The 18,005-nt window shown below is 41.9% G+C and overlaps 1 protein-coding gene across 2 annotated transcripts; it reads right to left on the reverse strand.

Moving 5' to 3' along the window:
- Window positions 1-220: 220 nt before the first annotated feature.
- LOC307133743 (uncharacterized protein) lies at window positions 221-7,524 on the reverse strand. Of its 2 annotated transcripts, none has more exons than XM_079828972.1 (6): window positions 7,287-7,524; window positions 4,452-4,672; window positions 3,889-3,952; window positions 913-3,254; window positions 566-643; window positions 221-415 (listed from the first exon to the last, which is right to left on the reverse strand). In XM_079828972.1, the coding sequence occupies exons 4-6, from the start codon at window positions 1,963-1,965 to the stop codon at window positions 266-268; spliced, it is 1,281 nt and encodes a 426-aa protein (XP_079685098.1). In that variant the 5' UTR covers window positions 1,966-3,254; window positions 3,889-3,952; window positions 4,452-4,672; window positions 7,287-7,524; the 3' UTR covers window positions 221-265. The 2 variants fall into 2 exon arrangements, with proteins under 2 accessions (XP_079685098.1, XP_079685099.1); XM_079828973.1 differs by having other exon boundaries at window positions 7,367-7,486.
- Window positions 7,525-18,005: the final 10,481 nt, after the last annotated feature.

Raw genomic sequence — 18,005 nt, forward strand, 5'->3', positions numbered from 1 at the left:
GTTGACTTAAATTGTGAGGAAATCCGTTGCATTAAAATTATTAAGTAATAAAAACTATAATAATATTGTAATAAAGTATGTTGTTACAATGCTATTGGCTTAGTGGGTGGATTTAATCAGTGCAGTGACAGCAGATGAAGATGATCTGTTTATATAACACCAGTGCTAATTAATGTCGTCATTGACAAATAAATACATACACAGTTTATATTTCTTTTTTAATTATTATTATACATGCATTTAAGGCATGTATAAAAACAAAATTTTAAAGGTTTGAAATGACACCAAATTTTGAGAATATGTCACATAAATAATCGATTTGGTGTATGCTGCCTGGCTCCGACTGCTGGTCAGTGACTTTGACTGCCATACACTGCTGCTTTTGTGGGGGTGACTGGTCCCCACCTGCATTGTCCTGTTGAAGGAACAGACATAATCCAGATTTAATGAGTGGTTCTTAATCTAAAGACCACTTGCTTCTACCATTTCAATATGAGGGGTCTTTTTAAAAAAAAGGATATTTAAGTGTTTCTAAACCTAAAACTGAGAGATAGGTGAGACTAACCAATGCTCTTTTCCGGGTCAGCTGGGTCCTGGGCTGAAGGCTGCTCAGAGTTTTCTGGTTCAGTTTTGATGTGCTTATCTGTGGAGCATGATAGTGGTCAATTTTCACACATATTTTTTGTTAAGGTGCCTGTTGAGGGAACAGATGCATGTATAATCATGCAATATTGGACAGGTTTGTGCTTCTTAGACGGAATCTAAAGCTGTATCTTTTTATTTTTTTTAAATATAGAAGGATTTTAAATAGAAAACCTAGAAAACATAGTAGCATAGTTGAAGACTGTGCTTACTTTTTTTTTTATATATAAATATTAAAATAAGTAAATACAAGAGATAGAAGGGACTTACAGGAGCTTCTGTGCTCCACTTGGGCACGGGTGCTCCCTGGAGAGACCCGGGTGGTTGCTTTGGGGAACACGGTGGAACAAGTGGAACAGACACTGCCTTTGGGTTATTCTTCAGCTCCTGCTCCCACTTCTCCCTCTGTGCCCTAGGGATTCTGAGGCTTGAGGCAGGCACAAGTGCTGGTGCATTTCGTAAACGCTGCCTCAGCAGCTCTTTGCTCCACAGCTCAAGGCTCGTAGCATGTCTCCATTCAGAGATTGTGTCATTAACCTCTGCACACCAGACATGCTCAATCTTTAGGGAAGGGGTTAGAGGCTTCTGATGCAGCATCTCCTGCCTCGGTGGCTCAGGGATCTTACGTTTTGGACCATCTAATATCTTTGGCATGGGAGCCAAAGGTGCCCTTAGAGGCTTGTTGGACATTGGTTTTCCAAAAGAGGTCTTTTGTAGATCCTCACTCAGATGGACAGAGATCCCGACTTGTCCACTTTGTTGGGACTCGGTGGGAACAGGTGCTCTCTGCTGCTTTTTCAGTCTCCGCTTTCTCTGCTGCTCCGTGGTCTTCAGTGTTGCATCTGAGAAGGTCCCGAACTTAGGCTTCTCAGACTGAAAACTGAAGACCAGGGATGAGGTGTGGCCCTCCTGTGTCGGCCTGGCTGGCACAGGTGCTTCCTTTTTGGATCTGGCGGGCACAGATGCTCCCTTTGTGAACCTGGCGGGCACATATGCTCCCTTTGTGAACCTGGCGGGCACATATGCTCCCTGTGTGGACCTGGAGGAAAAGGGTGCTCCCTGCATTGTCCTCTGCCTCCAATGCTTTGTGGTCTTCAGTGTTGTATCTGAGACCAGGGATGTAGGGCATGAAGTTCGTCCTGCCTCCTCTGTTCCCAAACACAAGCCTGAGATGAGGTCCTCTAAATCCTCAGGCTCATCAGAGATGGGATCTGCAACCTCCATTATTGCCCACCACCGACCCGCAGCAAGGGCCGTCATGAGCTCTTCTGAGTACTCAGATGACTGCTCTGCATTCTTAAAAATGGTGGGCATAGCTGACATGTTTTGGTGAAAGATGGTGAAAGAACTAGACGTGAACAATACTTTGCAATGTAAAACTGTAAAACACTATCAAAGAAAGAGAAAAGGAAGCGATGAGTTGAGTAAACATACAGTATGCATACAGTATTTGCTATCGGTTGCTCAATGAAATATAAATTATCAACATTTACATAGAAAACTGTTTTGATCATTATTGGTTTACATATCAGCCTCCCATTTCCACACAAATTTATTTATCACAAATTCCACATTTATTTATCTAAATGTACAGTAAATCGAGACAATAATACCCCAGTTTAAGCAGATTCTTCTCTGAGTTATGAAAAGATAAAAATTCAGATCCCCAAACCCTGTTTAAAAAGCACAGCATACTCACACACTCGACGACTCGCTACAAAAAGCAAGAAGCCGCTGCACTCAACATTATACTCACCGAACGTTCTGAGAATTTGTGACGTCAAATATCGAACACTGGAGTTAGTGAGTGAGGCTGTTTCGTTGGATTAAAACTGAACATGCAATACAAATACAAAGAGTTACTAAGCATTTTAAATTCATTATTATTATTTTTAGCATTTGCAGCTGGTGCATAAACGGGAGCAAGTGAAGCTGCAGACGGGCATACAGTTTATTATTAAGTAGCCTATAACAGACCACTCAACCAAACTCAGTCAACAGATATTATAATATAAAAGCACATTTCAGAAACAATCTAATTCACACAAAAAAAAATCTCCTGCAGGTTTTTTTTTCTATTTAGCTATAACAAAATAAGCAAGATATCAGACGAGGAACGTGCTTTTCCCAAACATCGGGATTGCTTGTATAGGCTAAAATAAAAATAAAAAAGACGTTAATATTAAATTACTTTTTGACATTCTGACATTTTGCTCTATATCGCCAACGAATAAATCGTTACGTATCTTCAAGCACAGATGTAGGGGAGAGCGGGGCACAAACTAACGCTTTTTGACTTTCTCAGTTTGTGTAAATCCACTTGTGGTTCAGAGTATTTATTTTCCCCCACATTAATTTCACACAATCTCGATTATAACTTGTTAGACACCATCTGGACATGTGTGGCATATTTTGAGCCTTGCTGTACATTATTACGATATTTGAAATCAGAAATATAAAGACGATACAATTAAACGGGATCACTCACTCCATCTGGTCTGACCACCTTGGTGAGACGCTGATAGACTTAAAAAATGACCTCATCTTTGGCTGTGAAGGTGCTGGAGTCAAGATCTGATCCAGCCCACCTGAAGACACCTGCGAGTCCAGATCTGAAGGTGGAACCAGAAGACAAAAGGCTTTTGTAAACCAAAGACAATCTATAAGAGTTGCATCAAGGCAATAAATGAGGAAATCAATGCCTATTCATCCAAAGGCTGAATTGTCGGCACAGTAACCAACGATAACATGAAAATAATATTTCTTTGGTCAAAGCAGCTTTTTATTTAACACTTCACAGTAATTCAGCTTCAGTGTTGATTCAGTTCAGTTCAATAACTGTGTCAAGTTCATCAATTATGAAATTAGTTAAATTCAGCTATAAGCAGCTCTACAGAGCTCGAGTCAGTTCAATGTCAGGGCCGTAACCACCATAGACATTGAGGGGGACCATTGAGTCTCCTCCAATATTTAGAAATGGCCAAATAATAATAATTCATCCAATAGCATCAGTGCAGTCAAATCAATACATATTATTGAATATGAAGTGTCTTTTAAACCCCTTTGCATTTTCTTTTTTTTCCACCTCCAAATTAAGCCTGAATTTTAAAACTGCAGTGATATTCATTCTTTTATTTGAAGTGTTTGCATGTCATCTACACTTCTTTGTGAATCACAAAAATTTGGCCATTTTTTTAGGGTCTGTACTTGCATTTAAGTCATAAAAAATAGTGCAAAATACATTACCTCCATCCTCTTTTTTCTCGTTCTCCTTCGGTCTTAATAGACTATCTTTCCAAAGATCATGAAACTAAAAATAAAATGAAGACAATCAAGTGAGAACCCAGCGTGGAAAGACTCTAAAACAGGAGTGACGACCAAACCTGCTCCTGAGGTCACCATCCTTCAGGACATTGTTCTGGAAGTTTCTAGAATGCTTAGTAAGACCTTGGCTGCATCCAAAATCGCATACATCCCTACTATATAGTAGGCGCAATACAGTATGAGACAAAATAAGTTTAAAAAAAAAAAGTAGGCAAAAAGTACCAGGACGACCTTCTACTTCTGGCGAGGTCACATGATGACAAGATAGCAAATGTGGTACGTATGTAAATGTATTACATCCTACACTCAGTCCTACTATATAGAATGTACTTTGTTTAGTGGTCGTGAAGTAATTACTACAAAATGAGAACCTACTCAAGAGAGTATGAGATTTCGGGCGCAGATAAACTCTGCAGGACAGTGGCCCTCCCAGAGCTGGATTGGACACCCCTGCTCTAAAAGTACACAGGAACACTTTCAATCACCTTTTAGAAGGGTTTCCACTGGGGAAAGGGGTTGCTGGGACCCTGTGGAGATGAAGAATCCCCGTCCTTTGGTGCCACAGAGGGGGGAGGCAGGGGTGGATTGTAGGGTGAGCTCTCAGGTGACTTCAACATGAAATCTCTGAATGGGTTACTACTTCCTGCCCCACTCCTGCCTTTCTCGACACCTTCCTGAGGAGGCGGTGCTTCTATTGATGGGACACCTGTTGGGCAAGGGAAGCCGAGAGCAGCAGGAGTTAGTAACACATATTTAAAATGCATTGCTATCACTATTGTTTTTTACGAGCTTTTAAAATGGCAAAGATTACAGTGAGAGAGAAGCCTGAGCTCTTCTCTAAAATTTCTGGAATATTCCTTTTCTGGAATATTTTAATATAAAATATCCCCCTTCCTCCACAGTGCTCCCTCTCCTCTAAAATATTAATATAGTAAAATATTGTTATTTTGGTATAATTGAAATACTATTTAATTTTTTTATTCGTTTTCATTTTATATTTCCCGGTTTTATTTTAATTGTAATTGCACTTTTATTATTATCAATTAAACTAAATAAAAATAAAAAATGTTCCCTCTGCAACTAGCTGAAATAAAACAAGTTTAAGATGTTATATATTTTATTTTATTTCAGTTAAAGGTGAACTATGTAGGATTTTTGCAGTAAAATATCCAAAAACCACTAGGCCAGTGTTATATATTTTGTTCAGTTGAGTACTTAGACTATCCCAAATGTTTCCAACTATTTGTAAATCGTGACTAATTGCTATTTTAACCAAGGAACCGGGACGTGTGAGCTATGCTTTTGAGGGAGTCGCCTGTCGATTGCGTCATATCTTTATTTCAAGAAACGAAAATGTTTGTTTTATGGTTTTAGTTAAAGCTGAAGTCCGTAACTTTTTGCGCTCTAGCGCGTCTTGCGGAAGAACATTGCAGCCGGAGCTACTTCTCTCTGTTTATGTCTATGGCGAGTCACGCAGGGACTGTGCTCCTCCGCAGCGGTTCCTACATTCTCATTGTATCATTTTTGTAAATCTTGTAAAAAAAAAAGTTACAGACATCAGCTTTAATTAGAATAGCCCTCACTTTAGTTTAAGGAAACTAATATAATCTTAGTGTCATCCCTACCCTTCAACTAAAAACTGAAAACTTGTTATGCATTTTGGTGCAAAATTTTGAAAAAGATACTGAATGTGGATACGTGAATGTATGAAAACGGCGACATCATGCGCATGTATTACATATTCGGTCTATAATCATGTAGTGTTTCTTTATAAAGTGACATCACCACCTACTGGCCTGTCAGCATAATACAGTGTTTCAATCGCTGGCACTGCTTTGAAAACGTTTGTACGCGAAAAAACGCAAAGAAAAAACATTTCCATTTTTAGTACATTGTTGTTGTGTATGCTTACCTGACATCTTGTGTTTTATGTGTGTGTATTGTATAAAGCTTGTTAAGTTTGTGATTTTTATATATATATATATGCATATTTTATCTATTTACTTTTTCATTTGACTTCCCTGAGAGGACTACTTGAAATGTATTTGCCCAGCATCTAATCAGTGTATAAAATCTCAATGAAATCATACACAATGTACAGATGCCTAGAAAAATACTTTAAAATGTTTTTTTTGTTTTTTTAATCACTGCTAATAAACATAAACATGAGGAACTAGGGATGCCACAATTCTCAATATAATATTGAACCGTTCGGTACGGCATTCACGGTTCAATGTGCGCTTGTGAATCGCGGTTTTGCATTTAATTAATTATTTTTCTACAAATTCTATCATTTGCCTGCCTCCATTCCAACATAGGCCTACTGAACAACGCGACATACATTCACATCACACGTTAGTGGTAGAGTTATACTCACGGACCACTTAAAGTTATTCACAATCACGAAAGTTCCTTATATGCATGCGTTTTACAGTCTTGCCGGTTAAACATTTCATTCACGTGCTCATACCTGTCAAGTTTTGGATTTGAAAATAAGGGAAATTTTTCGGCGCCCACCGCAAGCAGTCCCACCACCCCAACCAAGCTCCAGTATCCCTTACATTTTAAGACAGGTGTTATAGCCCAAATGAAAACACAAAAGGGTATATATGATGAGCATTTATTTAAAGGCTTATTTGCATATTTTCTGTTCATTTAACATTGCTTGTCTTTACATTTTATTTTCATTCCACACATTCTTTTCATTTCATATTGCTTTTCTTTTACAGTTTTTCTTTTCATTTTACATAACTTTTCTTTACTCTTTTAGTGAGGTATTGTACAAATTTGTTGCAGACTTTGCATTTTTTAAGACTGTTTTGGAAGGAGTGTATTTGTGGGCTGGGCCAGAGTGGTTCATTTTACATGAGAGTAGAGCACAAACAGTTCTGTTGTTCCTATTCTCTGTAACAATCTTTTGTACCATGCTAAATACCCTTTCTGAACTTGCTATGGGCAGGGCTCGACATGAACGCTTGTCCGGGACAAGTGGATTTTTTGAAGGGGCAAGTGAAAAATAATTGTACTTGCCCAACGGACAAGTATCCTGAGTAAAATGTCAAAACAAAAAATAACTAAAGTGCAATAATGATTCTGCATTCAGTGTAAGCGGAGATCGATAGTGGATAATAATATCAAACGAACTGACGTTAACAAGGTTGAGCTGTTGAGGCTCGCGCAGCCTCTCGAGGAGAAAATCGAAAAAAAATGAGCGCCGCTCATACAAAGAAACTCGGTTAACATACATGGTTAAAATGGTGTAGTTATTTATAACATATGACACAGTTAAGCAACATCACACTAACAAGAGTGTTGTTTACCTGAATACCATCACGACTGGAAATGACACTGATTTCATACGCCAGTTCCATAAACAATTAATTCACATTAAGTCACTTACATTTTATAATTAAATTCGCTGTCCTATTGATCACGGTATTTACACGAGGGTCCTTGTTGTTGTTTTTTTTGGCAGGAGTGCCTTAATCCGTCTCTATCGTTACGTCCCTCATCCGTCTCTGTTTAGTTTTTTTCCCGCGTTGTCACTCGTCATCTGACGTCACACACTAACCTCGCGACAACTGACACCTATACATATGCATATGGCAGTTATCGCGAGGCTAGTTACAGAGCTCAGATTGGAAATGTTTTTGTTTTTTTACTCCGGTATTATTGTTTTTTAATAACGCAGGTTAAAATACGGGAGATTTACAGGAAAATACTAATACGGGAGGACGGCGGGAAAGAAGGGTAACGTTGTGAACACGCTGTCCTTAAAGGGACAGTTCACCTCTAAAATGATGTCATTATTTACTCACTCTAATATTGTTCCAAACCTGTATTCATTTCTCGATGACAGAATTTTCATTTTTGAAAGAACTATCCCTTTAATGTTAATACAACAACGAAAGACAAATAGAAAATCACTCACTGCTCTTGACTGAAAAACTAATACAGTATAGCTTTAATAAGAATCAATGTATATTTTATAGTGAAGTCTATGTAGTGTTTTATTTTTACATTTATTCATTCAATTTCATACTTAAATGCTGCTGTACTGCTCTGAGCTGCCAGTGTAAATCTATCAAATCTATAAAATATATATATTTATTTTATATTATACAATACACTAGGAATGTGTACAAGGGTTGTTTTTTTTAAGTAAAGTTTTAAATAAGCTTTTTTCAATTCTTTTAAGTAAAATAAAGAAAGAGTATTGCAATAAAAAATAGTCTTTTTTCTCCTTAACCTCTTGTTCCTGTCGCTTAAAAATAGAATAGCAAAAAACTGATGTTAAAAGCCATCAGTAACCGAACCGAACCGAAAACCGTGGTTAAAAACCGAGGTATGTATTGAAGCGTGGACTAACTGTATTGTTGCATCCCTATGAGGAACCGAGCAAACGTACCTTTATGTCCAAAGCCATTGTGCTCATCAAATTGACCTAAACCAGCAAAGATCTCCTCCATGTCCCGGAAGATCTGGCCGAACAGCTGAGGTTCCTCAAAGCGCATCCCGCCGGGCCCGAAGTTGAAACCAAATCTGAAGGCATCATCAAACGGGTCCCGACGTGGCCTATTAAAGTCATCGTAGTGAACTCCACGGTCATCGTCTTCTTCATCATCATCATCTTCATGAATCATCCCATCAAAGAAAGGGTCCCTGATTAAAACACATTCAAATTAGCAAACCACTCAGAACTTAACAATGTCTCTAGTGTATTAATCAGGAACAGTGCAGGACAAATAAACCAATAAGGTCTATATTTGCATTTAAAACTAATACCACATATTCATGTGAAAAACAATTTTTACATTTTCCATAAAACATTCACAAACAATTATTTAATTAATAAAGAAAAATGTAAACTCAAGTGACATATTTAGGGTAAGTGCATTAGACACCAGATGCAGCTAATTACCTTTTGAGTTTCCTTTACCATGTCAGAGTTTCTTTGGAATGGAGCTCTGTACAGCTGCTTCATTCTGACATGGTTTCATTTACAGTTTTTTTTTACGATTGCTTAAAAACCATTTGAAAAACAAGGCTCATTTTGTCAAAACACTACACACAATTCACACATCCACACACACAAGTAGCAGAACACCTCAGTTCTTTTGCAAAATGAAATGCTTCTTTCAAAATTTTACAATAATTTAACAAAACCCATTTAATTTTAACACCGTATGGCACACACGTGGGTCAAACAATCTGATTCTGTTTGATTCATTTACACACTGCTGTTCTCAATCTTAAACACTTGTAAAAAATTCTACTTTTCTAATGATATAATCTGGGTTTGATTTTTTTCAGCGATAATGTTAGAGTAAAGTATATGAATATAATGACCAAACAGTACACTCAAGACCAGTAGCCTACTGCATATTGATGAAAATATTTATTTCTCTCCACATTTTAAAAGCATTCATTCATGCATTTTCAAAGATTTGTTTTTTTTTATATATCTGCCGAGGTTGGGCTGAACTCTCTGTCCAGCCTCTCTCAATTTCAACCCATGGGTACTCATAGTCAACCAAGGTTGCACGAATCACATTTGATAAATTAGGTCCCTGTCTCCACATCCTACTTCAGGTCTACCTCCTCTCTACCCCTCTCTACCCCTCTCTTCCCTCTCTTCCCCTCTCTTCCCCTCTCTTCCCCTCTCTACCCCTCTCTTCCCCTCTCTACCCCTCTACCCCTCTCTACCCCTCTCTTCCCCTCTCTACCCCTCTCTTCCCCTCTCTACCCCTCTCTTCCCCTCTCTTCCCCTCTCTTCCCCTCTCTACCCCTCTCTACCCCTCTCTTCCCCTCTCTACCCTCTCTACCCCTCTCTACCCCTCTCTTCCCCTCTCTACCCCTCTCTACCCCTCTCTACCCCTCTCTACCCCTCTCTACCCCCTCTCTTACCCCTCTCTACCCCTCTCTTCCCCTCTCTTCCCCTCTCTACCCCTCTCTACCCCTCTCTTCCCCTCTCTACCCCTCTCTACCCCTCTCTACCCCTCTCTACCCCTCTCTTCCCTCTCTACCCCTCTCTTCCCCTCTCTACCCCTCTCTTCCCTCTCTTCCCCTCTCTACCCCTCTCTACCCCTCTCTTCCCCTCTCTACCCCTCTCTTCCCCTCTCTACCCTCTCTTCCCCTCTCTTCCCCTCTCTTCCCCTCTCTTCCCCTCTCTACCCCTCTCTACCCCTCTCTTCCCCTCTCTACCCCTCTCTTCCCCTCTCTTCCCCTCTCTACCCCTCTCTACCCCTCTCTTCCCCTCTCTACCCCTCTCTTCCCCTCTCTTCCCCTCTCTTCCCCTCTCTACCCCTCTCTACCCCTCTCTTCCCCTCTCTACCCCTCTCTACCCGTCTCTTCCCCTCTCTTCCCCTCTCTACCCCTCTCTACCCCTCTCTACCCCTCTCTTCCCCTCTCTTCCCCTCTCTACCCCTCTCTACCCCTCTCTTCCCCTCTCTACCCCTCTCTACCCGTCTCTTCCCCTCTCTTCCCCTCTCTTCCCCTCTCTACCCCTTTCTTCCCCTCTCTTCCCCTCTCTACCCCTCTCTACCCCTCTCTTCCCCTCTCTACCCCTCTCTTCCCCTCTCTTCCCCTCTCTTCCCCTCTCTACCCCTCTCTACCCCTCTCTTCCCCTCTCTACCCCTCTCTACCCGTCTCTACCCCTCTCTACCCCTCTCTTCCCCTCTCTACCCCTCTCTTCCCCTCTCTACCCCTCTCTACCCGTCTCTACCCCTCTCTACCCCTCTCTTCCCCTCTCTACCCCTCTCTACCCCTCTCTACCCCTCTCTTCCCCTCTCTTCCCCTCTCTTCCCCTCTCTACCCCTCTCTTCCCCTCTCTACCCCTCTCTTCCCCTCTCTACCCCTCTCTTCCCCTCTCTTCCCCTCTCTTCCCCTCTCTACCCCTCTCTACCCCTCTCTTCCCCTCTCTACCCCTCTCTACCCGTCTCTACCCCTCTCTACCCCTCTCTTCCCCTCTCTACCCCTCTCTACCCCTCTCTTCCCCTCTCTTCCCCTCTCTACCCCTCTCTACCCGTCTCTTCCCCTCTCTTCCCCTCTCTTCCCCTCTCTACCCCTCTCTTCCCCTCTCTTCCCCTCTCTACCCCTCTCTACCCCTCTCTTCCCCTCTCTACCCCTCTCTTCCCCTCTCTTCCCCTCTCTTCCCCTCTCTACCCCTCTCTACCCCTCTCTTCCCCTCTCTACCCCTCTCTACCCGTCTCTACCCCTCTCTACCCCTCTCTTCCCCTCTCTACCCCTCTCTACCCCTCTCTTCCCCTCTCTTCCCCTCTCTTCCCCTCTCTACCCCTCTCTTCCCCTTTTCCATCAAGACTTGTGAACTTACCTGTTGCCTTTTTATAGTTCTTAAACCTGATTGGTGTGTCTACAATTAAGCACCAGTGTGTGTGCACACCTGGTGGCTGTGTTTCATCAATTGGTTCATGGGTGTGTTCATTTGAAAGCCTTTGCTTTGAAATTGCAAGGAAATGACATCATGATACATTTCTGTGTCAAATGCATGCAAGTGTGTTTAGTGTTTTGCAAATCACTGTGTGTAATGTTTTGCGAAAAGTGTGAAGCTGACAATGTGCTTACAGTTGTGCAAATCTAGGTCGTGTTTTGCTCCTTCAGTGAATGGTTTTGCTAATTGTGGGAAAGTTTTAATTTTAGTGTGAAAGCAATTGGAAAAAAAACTAGTTTATTGAAATAAAATATTTCTAAATGCTCCATGATCTGCAATCACTGCGGCCTGGATTTCACGCAGTCTGATTGCATTGTTTGCCACAACCATATCTACAATGGCAGACTCCTGTTCAACACTAAAGATCTTTATACCACCAGTGTGCGGTAGTGTGTGAATTCTGTAAAGTAAAAGCAAAAAGCATGTCAATTGACATTATGACAGTCACATAAATGGGATTGATGACACATCTGCATTACCCTTTCTCCAGCCTCTCTAAAGGACGAGCCATAATTGTTGCTTGAGTTTCATTTGAAACTTGAGCTCGATTATGACCTCTTGCTGCAGCTTCTCCACCATGCATGCAAACTCCTCTTCCTCGGACCCTCTGCCATGCCTTTGGCCTCTTTGATCCATGCTTGCAATCTTTATGGATGGATGAGGACTGATTGCTGATTGAAGAGTTGTGCAAACGAGTTTCATACAGGTGCAATTGATATTCATAATTATGCAACTACTTTCTATCAGCTGTGAATAGATGTTTTCCATTTGTTCAACACAGTGAATCACACAGAGTTTGGGGTCTTTCAATGAGATCTGTGGTAACTGTTTTGACAAAGGGTGTGAAAACGTGTGAAACAAATGAAAAAGTGTTCAGGCATTTGCAAGAGAAGACTTCTGCTGTTCTAAGAATGTGATGATGAAGATCAAGTGGATCCTAGTTTCATTTAGTGTGCCTTAGCAAATGAGAAAAACTGTAATAAAGGTTGGAGCTAAACTCTACAACTCTAATCTCTAAAGGGCCCTCCACACTGTAAAGAGTGACCAGTTGACTTAAATTGTGAGGAAATCCGTTGCATTAAAATTATTAAGTAATAAAAACTATAATAATATTGTAATAAAGTATGTTGTTACAATGCTATTGGCTTAGTGGGTGGATTTAATCAGTGCAGTGACAGCAGATGAAGATGATCTGTTTATATAACACCAGTGCTAATTAATGTTGTCATTGACAAATAAATACATACACAGTTTATATTTCTTTTTTAATTATTATTATACATGCATATAAGGCATGTATAAAAACAACATTTTAAAGGTTTGAAATGACACAACATTTTGAGAATATGTCACATAAATAATCGATTTGGTGTATGCTGACTGGCTCCGACTGCTGGTCAGTGACTTTGACTGCCATACACTGCTGCTTTTGTGGGGGTGACTGGTCCCCACCTGCATTGTCCTGTTGAAGGAACAGACATAATCCAGATTTAATGAGTGGTTCTTAATCTAAAGACCACTTGCTTCTACCATTTCAATATGAGGGGTCTTTTTAAAAAAAAGGATATTAAAGTGTTTCTAAACCTAAAACTGAGAGATAGGTGAGACTAACCAATGCTCTTTTCCGGGTCAGCTGGGTCCTGGGCTGAAGGCTGCTCAGAGTCTTCTGGTTCAGTTTTGATGTGCTTATCTGTGGAGCATGATAGTGGTCAATTTTCACACATATTTTTGTTAAGGTGCCTGTTGAGGGAACAGATGCATGTATAATCATGCAATATTGGACAGGTTTGTGCTTCTTAGGCGGAATCTAAAGCTGTATCTTTTTATTTTTTTTGAAATATAGAAGGATTTTAAATAGAAAACCTAGAAAACATAGTAGCATAGTTGAAGACTGTGCTTACTTTTTTTTTTCTGGCTGGCACAGGTGCTTCCTGTGTGGATCTGGCTGGCACAGGTGCTTCCTGTGTGGGTCTGGCTGGCACAGATGCTCCCTGTGTGGGTCTGGCTGGCACAGGTGCTTCCTGTGTGGGTCTGGCTGGCACAGGTTCTTCCTGTGTGGGTCTGGCTGGCACAGGTGCTTCCTGTGTGGGTCTGGCTGGCACAGGTTCTTCCTGTGTGGGTCTGGCTGGCACAGGTGCTTCCTGTGTGGGTCTGGCTGGCACAGGTGCTTTCTTTGTGGGTCTGGCTGGCACAGGTGCTTCCTGTGTGGGTCTGGCTGGCACAGATGCTCCCTGTGTGGGTCTGGCTGGCACAGGTGCTTCCTGTGTGGGTCTGGCTGGCACAGGTGCTCCCTGTGTGGGTCTGGCTGGCACATGTGCTTCCTTTGTGGGTCTGGCTGGCACAGGTGCTTCCTTTGTGGGTCTGGCTGGCACAGGTGCTCCCTGTGTGGGTCTGGCTGGCACAGGTGCTTCCTGTGTGGGTCTGGCTGGCACAGGTGCTTCCTTTGTGGGTCTGGCTGGCACAGGTTCTCCCTGTGTGGGTCTGGCTGGCACAGGTGCTTCCTGTGTGGGTCTGGCTGGCACAGGTGCTCCATGTGTGGATCTGGCTGGCACAGGTGGTTCCTGTGTGGGTCTGGCTGGCACAGGTTCTCCCTGTGTGGGTCTGGCAGGCACAGATGTTCCCGGTTTGGAGCTGGCGGGCACAAGTGCTCCATGTGTCGATCTGGCAGCCACAGGTGCCCTCTTTAGAGACTTGGCAGACATGGCAAATTCTAAAGAGGCCTCTTGAAGATGTTTAGTCAGAAAATCAGGGATCCTGAGTTTTCCTCTTTTTTGGGATCTGATGGGCATATGTAGCTCCTGGCATGACTCAGCAGGCACAGGTACTCCCTGGGCTTTCTCAAATGAATTACTGAAGGCCAGGGATGAGGTGAGGCCCCCTTTCTCAGAACATGCCGGCACAGATGCTCCCTGTGTGGGTCTGGCTGGCACAGGTGCTTCCTTTGTGGGTCTGGCTGGCACAGGTGCTAACTGTGTGGGTCTGGCTGGCACAGGTGCTTCCTTTGTGGGTCTGGCGGGCACAGGTGCTCCCTGTGTGGGTCTGGCGGGCACAGGTGCTCCCTGTGTGGGTCTGGCTGGCACAGGTGCTTCCTTTGTGGGTCTGGCTGGCACAGGTGCTTCCTGTGTGGGTCTGGCTGGCACAGGTGCTTCCTTTGTGGGTCTGGCGGGCACAGGTGCTCCCTGTGTGGGTCTGGCTGGCACAGGTGCTTCCTTTGTGGGTCTGGCTGGCACAGGTGCTAACTGTGTGGGTCTGGCTGGCACAGGTGCTTCCTTTGTGGGTCTGGCTGGCACAGGTGCTTCCTTTGTGGGTCTGGCTGGCACAGGTGCTTCCTTTGTGGGTCTGGCGAGCACAGATGCTCCCTGTGTGGGTCTGGCTGGCACAGGTGCTTCCTTTGTGGGTCTGGCTGGCACAGGTGCTCCCTGTGTGGGTCTGGCTGGCACAGGTGCTTCCTTTGTGGGTCTGGCTGGCACAGGTGCTTCCTTTGTGGGTGTGGCGGGCACAGATGCTCCCTGTGTGGGTCTGGCGGGCACAGGTGCTTCCTTTGTGGGTCTGGCTGGCACAGGTGCTCCCTGTGTGGGTCTGGCTGGCACAGGTGCTTCCTTTGTGGGTCTGGCTGGCACAGGTGCTTCCTTTGTGGGTGTGGCGGGCACAGATGCTCCCTGTGTGGGTCTGGCGGGCACAGGTGCTTCCTTTGTGGGTCTGGCTGGCACAGGTGCTTCCTTTGTGGGTCTGGCTGGCACAGGTGCTTCCTTTGTGGGTGTGGCGGGCACAGGTGCTCCCTGTGTGGGTCTGGCTGGCACAGGTGCTTCCTTTGTGGGTCTGGCTGGCACAGGTGCTCGCTGTGTGGGTCTGGCTGGCACAGGTGCTCCCTTTGTGAACCTGGCGGGCACATATGCTCCCTGTGTGGACCTGGAGGAAAAGGGTGCTCCCTGCATTGTCCTCTGCCTCCAATGCTTTGTGGTCTTCAGTGTTGAATCTGAGACCAGGGATGTAGGGCATGAAGTTCTTCCTGCCTCCTCTGTTCCCAAACACAAGCCTGAGATGAGGTCGTCTAAATCCTCAGGCTCATCAGAGATGGGATCTGCAACCTCCATGATAGCCCACCACCGCCCCGCAGCAAGGGCCGTCATCAGCTCTTCTGAGTACTCAGATGACTGCTCTGCATTCTTAAAAATGGTGGGCATAGCTGACATGTTTTGGTGAAAGATGGTGAAAGAACTAGACGTGAACAATACTTTGCAATGTAAAACTGTAAAACACTATCAAAGAAAGAGAAAAGGAAGCGATGAGTTGAGTAAACATACAGTATGCATACAGTATTTGCTATCGGTTGGTCAATGAAATATAAATTATCAACATTTACATAGAAAACTGTTTTGATCATTATTGGTTTACATATCAGCCTCCCATTTCCACACAAATTTATTTATCACAAATTCCACATTTCTAAATGTACAGTAAATCGAGACAATAATACCCCAGTTTAAGCAGATTCTTCTCTGAGTTATGAAAAGATAAAAATTCAGATCCCCAAACCCTGTTTAAAAAGCACAGCATACTCACACACTCGACGACTCGCTACAAAAAGCAAGAAGCCGCTGCACTCAACATTATACTCACCGAACGTTCTGAGAATTTGTGACGTCAAATATCGAACACTGGAGTTAGTGAGTGAGGCTGTTTCGTTGGATTAAAACTGAACATGCAATACAAATACAAAGAGTTACTAAGCATTTTAAATTCATTATTATTATTTTTAGCATTTGCAGCTGGTGCATAAACGGGAGCAAGTGAAGCTGCAGACGGGCATACAGTTTATTATTAAGTAGCCTATAACAGACCACTCAACCAAACTCAGTCAACAGATATTATAATATAAAAGCACATTTCAGAAACAATCTAATTCACACAAAAAAAATCTCCTACAGGTTTTTTTTCTATTTAGCTATAACAAAATAAGCAAGATATCAGACGAGGAACGTGATTTTCCCAAACATCGGGATTGCTTGTATAGGCTAAAATAAAAATAAAAAAGACGTTAATATTAAATTACTTTTTGACATTCTGACATTTTGCTCTATATCGCCAACGAATAAATCGTTACGTATCTTCAAGCACAGATGTAGGGGAGAGCAGGGCACAAACTAACGCGTTTGACTTTCTCAGTTTGTGTAAATCCACTTGTGGTTCAGAGTATTTATTTTCCCCCACATTAATTTCACACATGTCTAGTAGCTACAATTATGTGGTTTTGTTATAGCCTACAGTAGCCTATTCTTGATTTACCCCGAAAGAATGGACGTGAAATGTGACAACATGCCCACATTTGAAGAATGTGGGTAACCAAACAGTTGTGCCGCCCCATTAACTTCCATAGTATGGGGGGAAATCACTATCTATATAAATGTTCTCTATAGATCAGTGTGGAAAATATTATTGAAATGGGCACATAGTAACATGTGAGGGGCACAATAACGACAGTTTAAAATGTTACCTGATATAATACAAAAATCTATATACACAAGACAAACTAAAATATTTTGGTCAATAAAATACAATTATCATTTTTTTCATATAAAATAATGGCATTTTTAATAATTAAAAATAAGCAATTTTATGAGTTTGATAACAAACACACCGCTTAACACAGATATAGCATAGTTCAAAACATAATAATAATTAATCATTTTTGAACATTGACTCTGGCTTTATTCACCTTTTTTCTGGTTTCTCAATAGAATTCATAAAAGTATAATAGCGTAGTTCTAACAGGGGCTCATTGTAGCGCAGTGTGACAACACACCCCACCTGCGCAAATGGGATTTAAACCGGCTCGTGTCTTTTGCGGTTAGATCAGCTTTAAATGACTACCTCAATTGTTAAATGACAGATATAAGATTACAATAAATATCAGATTGGTCTCATTTAAAATAAACACAAAAATAGACATGAATTATCTTAAGTAAATGTAGGCTAGTACTATAGCCTAGTTCAGTGATATCTTCCAAAGACTTTTGAATTTTGGCGCAGTTTTTCCTCTACTGTTGATATGACAACTAATAAATGGGTCATTCCTGTTATACAGTGACTTTTCTGTCCCTATGATTTACTTACTCATATATTTTATAAAATGAGTCACATATTTATAAGAAATGGCTTAAATTATAAATGTAGGTCTTCTTTATCCCTTAACAGATATAATAGACATTAAAAAATACTATTTTGTATTTTACACACCTTTTTATTGATATATGCATTCAATTTTATCATGTCCTCAGTGCAAAGTAATCAACTTCCACAAGAACTAAACCATGAAATGATAAAAATCTCAAAATATTTTTAGATTATGTTATTGAATAGACTAAACTGCCTCTAATCATAAACATAAATCATGTTAAACTGTAGTTATTTTTTGTACAATTTTCTTAATTAACCGTGTCCCTGAAGTCATCTTCCACCCTGTTAGGATGTATTTCTCGACTTCCAAAAAAGACCACAATTCCATTTAGACCATTTTCAGGAAATTACATTATTTATTTTTCCTGCTGGAATTCAACTGTACAAAATGAAGTAAGCTTCAACTCTCACC

The sequence above is a fragment of the Gobio gobio genome (assembly GCF_949357685.1).
Source record: "Gobio gobio genome assembly, chromosome: 11".
NCBI lineage: Eukaryota > Metazoa > Chordata > Actinopteri > Cypriniformes > Gobionidae > Gobio > Gobio gobio.